The following is an 11,761-nucleotide window of genomic DNA, read 5'->3' as shown; positions in this document are numbered from 1 at the left end:
TGGAACTCCTGACGTGATCTGCCCCTCTTGGCCTCCCAAATTGCGGGGATTGCAGACATGAACCACTGCACCCGGCCCCTCTCAAAACTTTAAATAATCTATCCAGGCCGGGCACGGTGGCTCACGCCTGTAATCCCAGCACTTTGGGAGGCCGAGGCGGGTGGATCACGAGGTCAAGAGATCGAGACCATCCTGGTCAACATGGTGAAACCCCATCTCTACTAAAAATACAAAAAATTATCTGGGCATGTTGGTGCGTGCCTGTAATCCCAGCTACTCAGGAGGCTGAGGCAGGAGAATTGCCTGAACCCAGGAGGCGGAGGTTGCGGTGAGCCGAGATCGCGCCATTGCACTCCAGCCTGGGTAACAAGGGCGAAACTCCGTCTCAAAAAATAATCATCATCATCATCATCATCATCATCATCTATCCATGGCCGGTCCCAGGTGTCTTGCTCCAGGCCTGACATCTCTGATGTTCAGTCTCATATCTAACCAGCCACCTGACATCTCCCCCGACTGGCCTAATAGGCATCTCCACATGGCCCACAGAGAACAGTTGATCTACTCGATTTCCCCAAGCTGGCCTCTCCTGCGATCTTCCCGTCTCAGTCAGTGGCAACGTCATCCTTTAGTTGCTCTAGACTGAAAACTTAGCAGCCATCCTAGATTTCTCTCACTGCCTATTTAGTGTGTGAATGCATGAGTGGAAAGTTGAGTTCGCACTCGTGACTGACTGACGGGTCAACGCCGATATTCACTCCCACTTGGCGCGCGCTGATCTGACTCAGCGGATGCAGGTTGGGCCCTGGCGGCCGGGGCCGGGGAGGCGGGCCTGGAGCAAGGGGGCGGTGCAGGCGGCATGGAAATACACTCGCGCCGGCGCAGAGCCACAACTCCCGGCGGCCCCCGCGGTCCCGGGCGGCAAGATGGTGGCGCGGAGGAGGAAGCGCGCGGCGCGGGACTCTGAGGACCGGATCCCGAGCCCTCCCGGCTATACAGGTGAGGGGTTCGGGGACGCGAGACTGGGGACGGTCAGGCATCGCCGGGAGGTGTTTGGGGGTTGGCGGCGGCCGGGGGTCCCCAGGAGCGGCCGTACGGTTGGGTGTGAGCCCCGGCGTCCCTGGTCCCAGGGTTGGCAGGTTGTGAGGCCCGCGCGGGGCCCCGAGGACCCACGCGGCGCCCTTCTCTATGCCCACTCTCCCGGAGCGAGCCCGTCTTGGTCCCCGCTTCTCTTGGATGAGCCCACTCCTGCCCACACTCACACCCAGGGCAAACCCGTTTCTGTCCACACCCGCTCGTCCAGGTGAGCCCATCCCCTTCTCATCGCCTCTGCTCTTAGTCCAGCTCCTGTGAGCTCTTACCTGGGCTCTTACGGACCCTCCTACTTGCTTGCCCTCCTCTTCTTGCCCGTTTCTGTTCTCCATCCAGGTGCCAGAATATTTTTAAAGGGCATTTAAATTAGATCATGCCTCACACCCCCACGATAGCCCCCACACCCACTGCATTTCCTCCAGTGGCTTTATAAGGTAGCTTCTAAAACAAGAACCAGACTTCTAAATCTACGTGGCCCACGTGGTCTGGCTGATGCTGACCTAGACCTCTTTCTGTTCCTTTTAGGCAACGTGCTTTTTCCTCTTCTGGATTTTTGCACGTGCTGTGCCAGTTTGTTGCACAGTGGCGTTCTAGTCTGAGTTTTAATGTTGCTTCCTCAAAGAGGCCATCCCTGATGGCCTATGGAAAGACGACCTCTGCCACCCTATCACCCTGAATGTTTCTTTCATCACTGATACAAGCTTGCTGTGTGCTTGCTTATTATTAGTCTTCTCCACTCTTGCAACTGAGCTTCCTGGGTTCAGGGACCGAAGCTCTATCCCAAACGGTATTCTGATGGAGGTGTGAGAAAAATAGCAGTTCTGAGCCTTATGAGGATTACAGTCATGGGTGTGCCAGCGAGTAACCAAAGAATCCCATCAGTATAGCCTACAGACTATTAGAGAAGCTGTGAAGGCACAGGCACACCTGGCAGGAGGGGCTGGGGGAGATGCTAAGGCTCCCTTGAGAAGAGAGGTTTGAGCTAAACCTGAAGGTTAGGTGGAGGGAAGAAGGTGACGTGCCAGGTAGAGACATCAGCGTGTGTGAGGCCCTGGTGTACCCAAGGGGAACAGGGAGAATCCAAGGTGGTGGGGGAAGATGGTATGAGAAGAGGCCACAGTGGCAGGCAGGGTCTCACGGGGCTTCCAGCCATGGTTAGGATTTTGGTGTTCACGCCAAGAGCCGCAGGGTTCGAGCTTCCCTCCCTTTGTGCCACCATCTGTAATCATTGCCCATTTATCTTCTGTCTCCCCACAGCAGCTTGGGAGGCCCTCCTGGGCAGACTCTTATAGCCTACACAGGCTTTGCCAAAGGGTAGGGTAGGGGGGTTGGTGAAGGGACAGATGGATCAGTGAGCAGATGGGACTAGACAGGGATGTGGACAAAGGAAGTTGTGTGAATGTCTTGCTGGACTCAGCTGTTGGGTAGTCTCACTCCAGCAGTGAAAGTATGTCTCAAAAAAAAAAAAAAGTATAATCTTAAGTAGCCCAGAGCTTTTTTATATATTACCCAAAGTTGTTTGAATTACATTTTCTTCCAAATTATACATGTCCATAATTTAAAAGTAGGAGAGTATAAGAAAATAAGGAAGTTGTGTGAATGTCTCAATGACCTCAGCTAATTCCTCCCCTCCAATTTCCTTTCCAGCTATTCCAGTCAAGTTCTCCGAAAAGCAGCAGGCTTCTCACTACCTGTACGTGAGAGCACACAGTGTTCGAGAAGGCACCAAGTCCACCTGGCCTCAGAAGAGGACTCTTTTTGTCCTCAATGTGCCCCCATACTGTACAGAGGTGAGCTGGTGTCTGGGAGGGGACCTATGGGCTCAAGGTGGGGGCTCCTGTGGCCTCCACAGAGTCCTTAGTGGCGAGACAGACACAGCTAATGAGAGCTCCAGAGGAGAGTGTCAGGAGGGCTACCTTGATTTCAAGGCAGGAACCTGGCTTTTTCAAGATGTCTTTAAAATTATAATCCTGCCAGGCACAGTGGCTCATGCCTGTAATCCCAGCACTTTGGGAGGCTGAGCCAGGCAGATCATGTGAAGTCAGGAGTTCAAGACCATCCTGGCTAATGTGGTGAAACCCCGTCTCTACTAAAAAATACAAAAAATTAGCCTAGCATGGTGGCATGCGCCAGTAGTCCTGGCTGCTCCGGAGGCTGAGGCTTGAGAATCCCTTGAACCTAGGAGGCAGAGGTTGCAGTGAGCCAAGATAGCACCACTGCACTCCAGCCTGGGCTAGAGAGTTAAGACTCCATCTCAAAAACAAAAAAATTGGCCATGCGCAGTGACTCACACCTGTAATCCCAGCACTTTGGGAGGCCAAGGCAGGTGGATCACAAGGTCAGGAGTTCGAGACCAGCCTGGCCAATATGGTGAAACCTGTCTACTAAAAAAAGGCAAAAATTATTTGGGCATGGTGGCATGCATTCGCCTGTAATCCCAGCTACTCAGGAGGCTGAGGCAGGAAAATTGCATGAACCTGGGAGGCAGAGGTTGTAGTGAGCCAGTATCACGCCACTGCACTCCAGCCTGGGCAATAGAGTGACACTCTGTCTTAAAAAAAAAAGTATAATCTTAAGTAGCCCAAAGTTGTTTTATATATTACCCAAAGTTGTTTGAATTGCATGTTTTTTTCCAGGTTATACATGTCCATAATTTAAAAGTAGGAAAGTATAATAAAAAGTGCCTCTAATTCTATCCAAACACAATGGTTAATTTTTTTCACAGAAACTAAACTAAGGGAATTGCTGGATTTTCTTTCCTTTTTTTTGAGACGGAGTCTCTGTTGCCTAGGCTGGAGTGCAGTGATCTCAGCTCACTGCAACCTCCACCTCCCGGGTTCAAGTGATTCTCCTGCCTCAGCCTCCCAGGCAGCTGGGACTACAGACGCCCGCCACCATGCCTGGTTAATTTTTGTATTTTTAGTAGAGATGAGGTTTCACCATGCTGGCCAGGTTGGTCTCTAATTACTGACCTGAAGTAATCCACCCACCTTGGCCTCCCAAAGACCTGAGATTACAGGTGTGAGCCACTGCGCCTAGCCAAGGGAATTGCTAGATTTTAGATGACTTTTTTTTTCCCCAAAAGAAACCCTAATTTGTAAAAGATTCCTCTAAGAGAAAAAAAGAAGCTTGGAGAACAAGGGGTGTTAGTTCTGACCGTTACTGAAGTGCAGCATGTGTGCAGGGAAGGTCCCTGGCTGCAGGTGTCCAGCTTGCTGCATCCCAGAGGCAGAACACTCCGGTGTAGTCAGCAGCCAGGTGGAGATACAGCAGTACATCTCAGAAACCCCCTCCTGCCTCCACCCCACAGATCACCACCATCCTGATTGTCACAGCATAGTCTGACTGCTTCTGGCTCAGGTGGTAAAACTTAGTTGTCGCGTAAAATCAAAATACCGCGAGAATGTCCCCACCTGTCTTGCATGAAAGAGCGGGACTATCCAGGGCTGGGTGGCTCACGCCTGTAATCCCAGCATTTTGGGAGGCCAAGGCGGGCAGATCACCTGAGATCTGGAGTTCTAGACCAGCCTGGTCAATGTGGTAAAATCCCATCTCTACTAAAAATACAAAAATTAGGCCGGCGTGGTGGTCGGCACCTGTAATCCCAGCTGCTCGGGAGGCTGAGGCAGGAGAATCACTTGAAACCCAGAGGCAGAGGTTACAGTGAGCCGAGATCACACTGCAGCCTGAGCTACAGAGCAAGACTCCAAATCAAAAAAAGAGCAGGAGTATCAATCACCATATTGTCCCTGGGGAACAGGTCAGAGGGCATGGTGCCCACAGGCTCCCCATGTGGGCAGATGTGGCAGTGGCTTGGAGTCCTTCAGGGGCGCTGGAACCCTGGCAGCACCACCCAGGGTGGAGGGAGGCTTGGGGACGGCCCTGCGGATGCTCACACTCGGCTTCCCTCTCGCCACGGCAGGAGTGCCTGTCCCGCCTCCTGTCCTCCTGTGGCCCTGTCCAGTCTGTGGAGTTGCAGGAGAAGCCGGACCTGGCCGAGAGCCCAAAGGAGCCAAGGTCGAAGTTTTTTCATCCCAAGCCAGTTCCGGTGAGCCCCCAAGCATGGGTTCTCCTAGAGTGAGGGGGGTGGGGCATCGTCCCCAGTGTGTGTGGGGAGCTGGCAGTGGGACATCAGAGCATTCTCTGTGGTCCTGAGCCCATCCTCACTGTGTGGTCTAGGAGGCTGTCTGGGTGACAAAGCCTGCGATCCTGTCCCAGATTTGCCACATCCTTGCATTTCCTGCCTTGCCTTTTCTTTCCCGGGTTAAAGCTCAGGGACCATCTCTGCTGGCTGCCTGCAGGGCCTCCCCCAGCTACCCTCCTGCTTCCCCCCCACTGAGGGAGCTCCTTCCCCAGGTTCTGGGGCTGGGTCTCCAGGAGCACTGTTGTCACAGCTTTCCAGGTGGCCCTGGAGCCCACACCTCCTTGCACAGTGGCATCTGGCATGGTGTGTGCGCCCACACCTGGCTTCCAAAAACCTGCCCTGGCCCAGGGCAACCCCTGCTTTTCACCGCATTCCTCCTGTAACTGGGAAGAAAGGAAGCCTGCCTGTCCCCTCTTCCTGGGGAAGAGCTGGGAACAGATGTCACTTCCCACAGAAGCAGGATAACGGGAAGTGTGGCTGCCATGACCTGGGATTATGGGATGGCCTCTGGTTCTCTCACAGCTCAGGAATAACCTCGTACTGCTTCCCCTGGTGTAGCCACCGGCTAGGCTGAGGGCAGGCCTGGAGAGCTTGTTCCAGACGTGGGGAGGAGCCCCCACCCCTCTGACATCTCTCTCTCTCTCTAGGGGTTCCAGGTAGCATACGTGGTGTTCCAGAAGCCAGGTGGGGTGTCAGCTGCCTTGGCCCTGAAGGGCCCCCTGCTGGTGTCCACAGAGAGCCACCCTGTGAAGAGTGGCATTCACAGTCAGTACCGGAGAAGGGGTCTGGTGCTTCCTTCCTGGGTCTGGGTTGGCGGGACATTATGGAGACAGTTTTTGAATGTCACAAGCCACATCCATGCTCCCTGAGAGCAGTGTGTAGAGGGCTGGGCAGAAGGGCTGAGGTGCCCCTGGCACTGAGTGGCACAGGCATACTGGGCAGGCAGAGGCAAGGGCCCAACTTGCAGCCACTGGGATTTCCTTTGCACCTGTGCCCCGGGCCCTGTTTGAAGAGGTCCCGATGTGCCTGGCAGGCCCTGGGGGAGGGCCCAATGCCAGGCCTGAGGAAGCCTGTCTCCCTGGCTCCCTTCTCCTCAGAGTGGATCCGTGACTACGCAGACTCAGTGCCCGACCCTGAGGCCCTGCGGGCGGAGGTGGACACATTCATGGAGGCATATGACCAGAAGATCGCTGAGGTAGGGGTTCTGAAGGGACGGCTGGGCACCACAGTGCCTATGTGTCTGTGGGAAGGTGGTGCCCTGTCCCTGGCCACTCTGTAGAGGCCAGGCTCCCCTTTTTCCCTGCTGGATCCTGGGCTGCCTGGCTGAGTGACGTCTAGCCTCCACATGGTCTGTAGTGGAGAAGGCAGCGCCGGCAGGTCCGTGCCCTCCCCACCATCCTCAGCCCCAACGCTGTGCTGGGAGGCGGCAAACAGCCTTGCCCCTGTGGGGGTGCAGCACAGTTCTGACTTTGGGAGGAGGGCATGCTGCTGGAGGCTGCAGGAGGGCCCAGGAGCCTGCCGGACAACAGGGTCACCTTCCCCGCAGGAAGAAGCTAAGGCCAAAGAGGAAGAGGGGGTCCCTGACGAGGAGGGCTGGGTGAAGGTGACCCGCCGCGGCCGGAGGCCTGTGCTCCCCCGGACGGAAGCAGCCAGCCTTCGGGTGCTGGAGAGAGAGAGACGGAAGCGCGCCCGAAAGGAGCTGCTCAACTTCTATGCCTGGCAGCACCGTGAGAGCAAGATGGAACGTAAGCCTTGCCCCCAGCCCATCCTCAGGCCCCATGGCTTTGGCCCCAGCTGTGGATGAGGCCTGTGGTCAGCACTTCCGAGGGAGGGTGTCCCTAAGCACAGGGTCCCCACCAGGCTCTGTGGAAAGAGGCCCAGCCTGGTAGCACCCTGTGTGGCGGCTGGGTCACCCACCAGAGGCAGCTGCATTTGCTCAGTGGGTGGGGACCCTGAGTCCTCAGTGCCCACCTCTGGGCCCCTGTGCACTTAGTGCTGGCGCTTGTCTGTCAGCCTCTACCCAACAAGGCGTCCAAGTGCAGAAGGCACTTAGAAACCCACTGTGGGTGCAGAGAGGGTGCTGCAGACTGTGTGGCATGTCAGGTGGCCCTGCACGGGACCCTCCCATGGTTGAGCACCCTATGGGCCAGTCCTGGTGCTGCGGCTGAGCCCTCTGCCCCACTGCCTAGTGTCCCTGCCTGCAGGACAGCTTCCCTGTGTGCCCGGGAGAGGGTGCTCCTGGCCTTGGCTGGGGCATGGGGATGGGCTCTGTGGCATGCCCTGAGCCACCCGCCCAGTCACTCACTGGTGCTTTCCCTGCCTCACTGGCCCTCTTGGCTCCCGCCCGTGCTCACTGTAGACCCTCAGCTTCCCCCTCACCTGGGCTACTCGGTGACTAGAGTTGCCATCTGCATTTACCAGCACTAGGGGTGGAGTCCCTTTACCAATTCCCAAGGTCCCTCCAGGCTGAGTGGTCCGGACTCCTTTCTTCCCCTTGGACAGGGGCAGGTGCAGGTGCCTTTGCTTGGTCGCTGGGGCTTCATCTCCAGACTAGCCCACTTTGGCCTTGGACTCGACCTGCAGCTATGTTGTTTGCTTAAGGGATCCAGACCCTGCCTCCAAAGCAGAGCTGGGAAGGGAGATGGGTTGGTGGGGGGAAGACGTACCCCGGCAATAACTGGGAGGAGGGGTGGAGCATGAGCAAGCTGGCTCCCCCTGGAGCATGCTGATCCTGCCCCGTGCTTTTCACCCCCAGATCTAGCACAGTTGCGCAAGAAGTTCGAGGAGGACAAGCAGAGGATCGAGCTGCTTCGGGCCCAGCGCAAATTTCGACCTTACTGAGCTGGGAGAGCCACACTGAAAGGATGGAGGTGTAGGCTCAGGAGGAACTTGAGGCGAGGTGGGCCCCGGGTTGAGGGCCACCGTGTCCAACAGCCCCCATGAGAGGTCACATGACTGGGAGTGAAGGACCGTGCCACCCCTTGGGTCTTGTGCTTCAGCAGTCCTGGGGCTTGCCCAGAGGAGGATTTGCCCCTTCTGCCTCCATATCCTTCTCTCAAGGACCCTTCTCCCCTTAACCTCAGTGGAAAAGCCCCTGCTGGCAGTGAAACAGCCTCAAAAGCAGTGAGAATACCGGCATCTTGTATTTTCATCCAGTGGGGCCACAAGGAAAGGCCTAGGTGGGCCTACCCCGCTCTTCCTTCCTCCAGCTGGCTGGAGATTATTAGCCAGGAGATGGCAGCCCTCCAAACCCAGACTCTGTCTCCCTCTTGAGGTCACAGATGTTCAAGTGGAATCTTGTTCCCTTCCCCCTGAATCTACCGTCCTAGGCTGGGCTTCCAGACCAGTGAGCCTTTCCCCACCATGCCTGGCCTGCTTGCAGGGCTCGGGAACTTAGAGCCCCAGTGCCGAGTCTGGGAGCACGAGGTCTTCATAATTCCAGGCCCAGAGCTACAGCTGGTTTGGGAGCCTGGGTTTGCTCTGTAAGAAGGAGCTGATGATACTGGCCACATGCTGGGGTTCGTTCATGTGGACATAGTGAGTGCCTGGGACTTCCACAAACTGGAACCGCTGGAGAGGGGAGGGGGCATGTGGTGAGATGTGACCAGAGGTGCCTCGGGAGCTCCACAGGCTCTGAGGTACACTAGGCCCTCCCACAGCCTTCTGGCTCCCCGTGCCTCCCACGGTGAGTTTCCCCACACTCGGCTCCTTGGAGCCCCACCAGTCCACAACACCCCAGGGGTTGTCCAAGCCCTAGGGATTTGGAGGCCTCCCAGGGTTCTAGGCCAGCTGACTTGAAGTTGCATAGCAGGGACAGGGAGGGGCAACGACTAGGGTTGCTGTGACTCTATCAGAGGAGGTCCAAGATAAGATAATGGGTGGGTGGGGGGAAGTGAGCAGCCTGCAGCCTTGTTCCTGCCTTTAAGAACCCAGACTGGAAGGCCTTACCTGCCTACGTGCTAACCTGGCAGCTGGCCAGCCACAGGGGGGTTTCCCTTTGTTAAGAGTGCCTAGAAACCTGCAGAGGCCCCAGGGTCAGGTATTCATGGGTAGATGACCATGAAACACCAGGTGCTCCCAAGAACCTAGGCAAAAGCCACCCCCACCTACAGCCAGCATGCCCACTGGTGTGATGGGTAAAGGGAGGCAGCAGTCAGGTCTTCTGCTGTGGTTTGAGAGCCTGTAAAATGTGGGGCATAGTGGCTCCCACTTGTAAAACCAGCACTTTGGGAGGCCAGGGCGGGCGGATCATGAGGTCGGGAGTTCATGGCCAACATGGTAAAACCCCATCTCTACTGAAAAATACAAAGATTAGCCAGGTATGGTAGCATGTGCCTGTAATCCCAGCTACCCAGGAGTCTGAAGCAGGAAAATCGCTGGAACCGGGAGGCAGAGGCTGCAGTGAGCCACGATCATGCCAGTGCACTCCAGCCTGGGCAACAGAGCAAGACTCCATCTCAAAAAAAAAAAAACAAAACTTGGGGACTGGGTGCAGTGGCTCACATCTGTAATGCCAACACTTTGGGAAGCCAAGGCAGGTAGATCACTTGAGGTCAGAAGTTCAAGACCAGCTTGGCCATCATGTTAAAATCCCATCTCTACTAAAAATATAAAAATTAACTGGTTATGGTGTCAGGTGCTTGTAACCCTAGCTATTTGGGAGTCTGTGGCAAGAGAATTGCTTGCACTTAGGAGGCAGAGGTTACAGAGAGCTGAGACCGTGCCACTGCACTCCAGGCTGGTGACAGATCGACACTGCCTCCAAGAACAAAAAGTGGGACTATTAGCTGGGATGACAGCATGCACCTGGTAGTCTCAGTTACTCAGGATGCTGAGGTGGGAGGATCATGAGCCCAGGAGTTTGAGGCTGCAGTGAGCTACGACTGAGCCACCGCACTCCAGCCTAAGCAACAGAACGAGACCCTGCTTCTCAAAAAAATTAAAAATGTGAACTGTCTCTGGCATTTGGGTCACTGGATTGTGTCTGGCCCGAGGAAGGAGGGGTGGGTACGTGAGAACTATAAGAGATTTGTTTCTGTTAAGTGAAGGTGCTATAAAAAGAATTTTTTTTAAAAAAAAAAGATTTGTTTCCTGAATTCTTATTACATTTGTGCCCATGCCTCTAGGGACTGACCACAGTGGAGAGTGATGCCTGATAGCTCCTGGTGGTCACCTGTTGGGCCTGGGGTCAGACCAGGGGTTTTCCCAGTGCCAAAGAAGAGATGGGTGGGGTAGGACCAGAGTGGGAGACAGTGCTGCCTGAGCCCCGCACCTTACCTCTTTGAGGGTGGATTTCAGCATGCCTATTATGAACGAGAAGGGCTCCTTGTCAGCATCATTCTCCCTTCTCACATCGTAATATCCATGGACCGCTCTGGAAAGTGAAGACTTGGGGTTATTGGGGTTCATCTTCGAACTGCCTCCCAGGACTGTCCTCATCCTGCCCTGTGTTCAGGCCTCTGAGGAGAAACCAGAGCCTGGGCTGCCCCAACTCCCACAGCTGGGTCCCCTGAATGGATTTAAGGCTCAGTTAATCTCAGCTCATACTCAGGTGGCACAAGCCAGGCACAAGCTAATGCTTCAGGGGCACAGTGAGTTCAGGACCTGCCAGTCACAGCCCAGAATAGCAGAGCTGGGATCTCAACAGACTCTGGAGTCCACACTTGGCTGAGAGAGAATTTACATGTCTTACAACCCTCCCATTCAGAGTTGTGAGACCGTCATTACAATTACAGAACATTTTCATCACCCTCAAAGAAATCCCAAACCTCTCAGCTTTCACACACACACCCCCCACAGGCTTCCAGTCCTGAGCAACCATGAACTGGCTTTTCTCTGCAGCATGCCCTGTTTGGACTTTAACATGAATGCAGTCCTACGACATGTAGACATTTATGTCTGATTTCCTAGTGTAGTTTCCAAGGTTCATCCATGCTGGAGCTCATGTCAGCGCTTCATTTCTGCTTAAAAATTGTTTATGGTGGGTCAGGCATGGTGGCTCATGCCTGTAATCCCAGCACTTTGGGAGAACGAGGTGGGTGGATCATGTGGTCTGGATATCAAGACCAGCCTGGCCAACATGGTAAAACCCATCTCTACTAAAAATACAAACATTAGCTGGGCGTGGTGGCAGGCACTGGTAGTCCCAGCTACTCGGGAGGTTGAGACAGGACAATCGCTTCAACCTAGGAGGTGGAGGCTGCAGTGAGCCGAGATCATGCCACCGCACTCCAGCCTGGGCAACACAGAGTCCATCTCAAAAAAAAGTCTGTGGTGTGAATGGATCATGTTTTGCTTGCCTATTTATCCACCGGTGGACATTTGGGTCCTCCACCATTTTTCTTTTTTTTTTTTTGGAGACAGGGTTTTGGTCTGTCACCCAGGCTGGAATGCAGTGGTGCAATCACAGCTCACTACAACCTGAGTAGTTGGGACCACAGGCATGTGCCACTGCTCCCAGCTAATTTTTTTTTTTTTTGTATCTTTTGTAGAGATGGGATTTCACTATGTTGCCCAGGCTGGTCT

General features: G+C 54.8%; 2 protein-coding genes across 4 annotated transcripts in view; one reads left to right on the top strand and one right to left on the bottom strand.

Moving 5' to 3' along the window:
- Window positions 1-921: 921 nt before the first annotated feature.
- RRP7A (ribosomal RNA processing 7 homolog A) lies at window positions 922-10,198 on the top strand. Its single transcript, XM_012476965.3, has 7 exons — window positions 922-999; window positions 2,740-2,882; window positions 5,015-5,140; window positions 5,884-6,001; window positions 6,334-6,431; window positions 6,783-6,981; window positions 7,992-10,198. Exons 1-7 carry the CDS (start codon window positions 927-929, stop codon window positions 8,075-8,077), a joined length of 843 nt encoding a protein of 280 aa, XP_012332388.2. The 5' UTR covers window positions 922-926; the 3' UTR covers window positions 8,078-10,198.
- SERHL2 (serine hydrolase like 2) overlaps window positions 8,357-11,761 on the bottom strand; it is a 25,362-nt gene continuing 21,957 nt past the window's right edge. For 2 of the 3 annotated variants that reach the window (XM_064368134.1, XM_012476963.2), the window contains 2 exons: window positions 10,514-10,610; window positions 8,357-8,806 (listed from right to left, as the gene is read on the bottom strand). In XM_064368134.1, the coding sequence (XP_064224204.1) occupies window positions 8,687-8,806; window positions 10,514-10,610 (217 nt within the window). In that variant the 3' untranslated portion in view covers window positions 8,357-8,686. The other variant, XM_064368135.1, reaches the window with a different exon arrangement.

The sequence above is a fragment of the Aotus nancymaae genome, unplaced genomic scaffold, assembly GCF_030222135.1.
Source record: "Aotus nancymaae isolate 86718 unplaced genomic scaffold, 86718_ANA_hifiasm-v0.15.2.pri h1tg000076l, whole genome shotgun sequence".
Classification (NCBI taxonomy): domain Eukaryota; kingdom Metazoa; phylum Chordata; class Mammalia; order Primates; family Aotidae; genus Aotus; species Aotus nancymaae.
Note: the sequence above shows the minus strand (reverse complement) of the source record. Positions and strands in the feature narration are given on the sequence as shown.

Excerpts from the sequence above, each read along its gene's own strand:
- RRP7A (XM_012476965.3), top strand. The coding sequence starts at position 927 with ATGGTGGCGCGGAGGAGGAAGCGCGCGGCGCGGGACTCTGAGGACCGG. Across the intron at positions 1,000-2,739 it reads GAGCCCTCCCGGCTATACAG|CTATTCCAGTCAAGTTCTCC; the intron begins GTGAGGGGTTCG and ends TTTCCTTTCCAG. Across the intron at positions 6,432-6,782 it reads ATGACCAGAAGATCGCTGAG|GAAGAAGCTAAGGCCAAAGA; the intron begins GTAGGGGTTCTG and ends CCTTCCCCGCAG.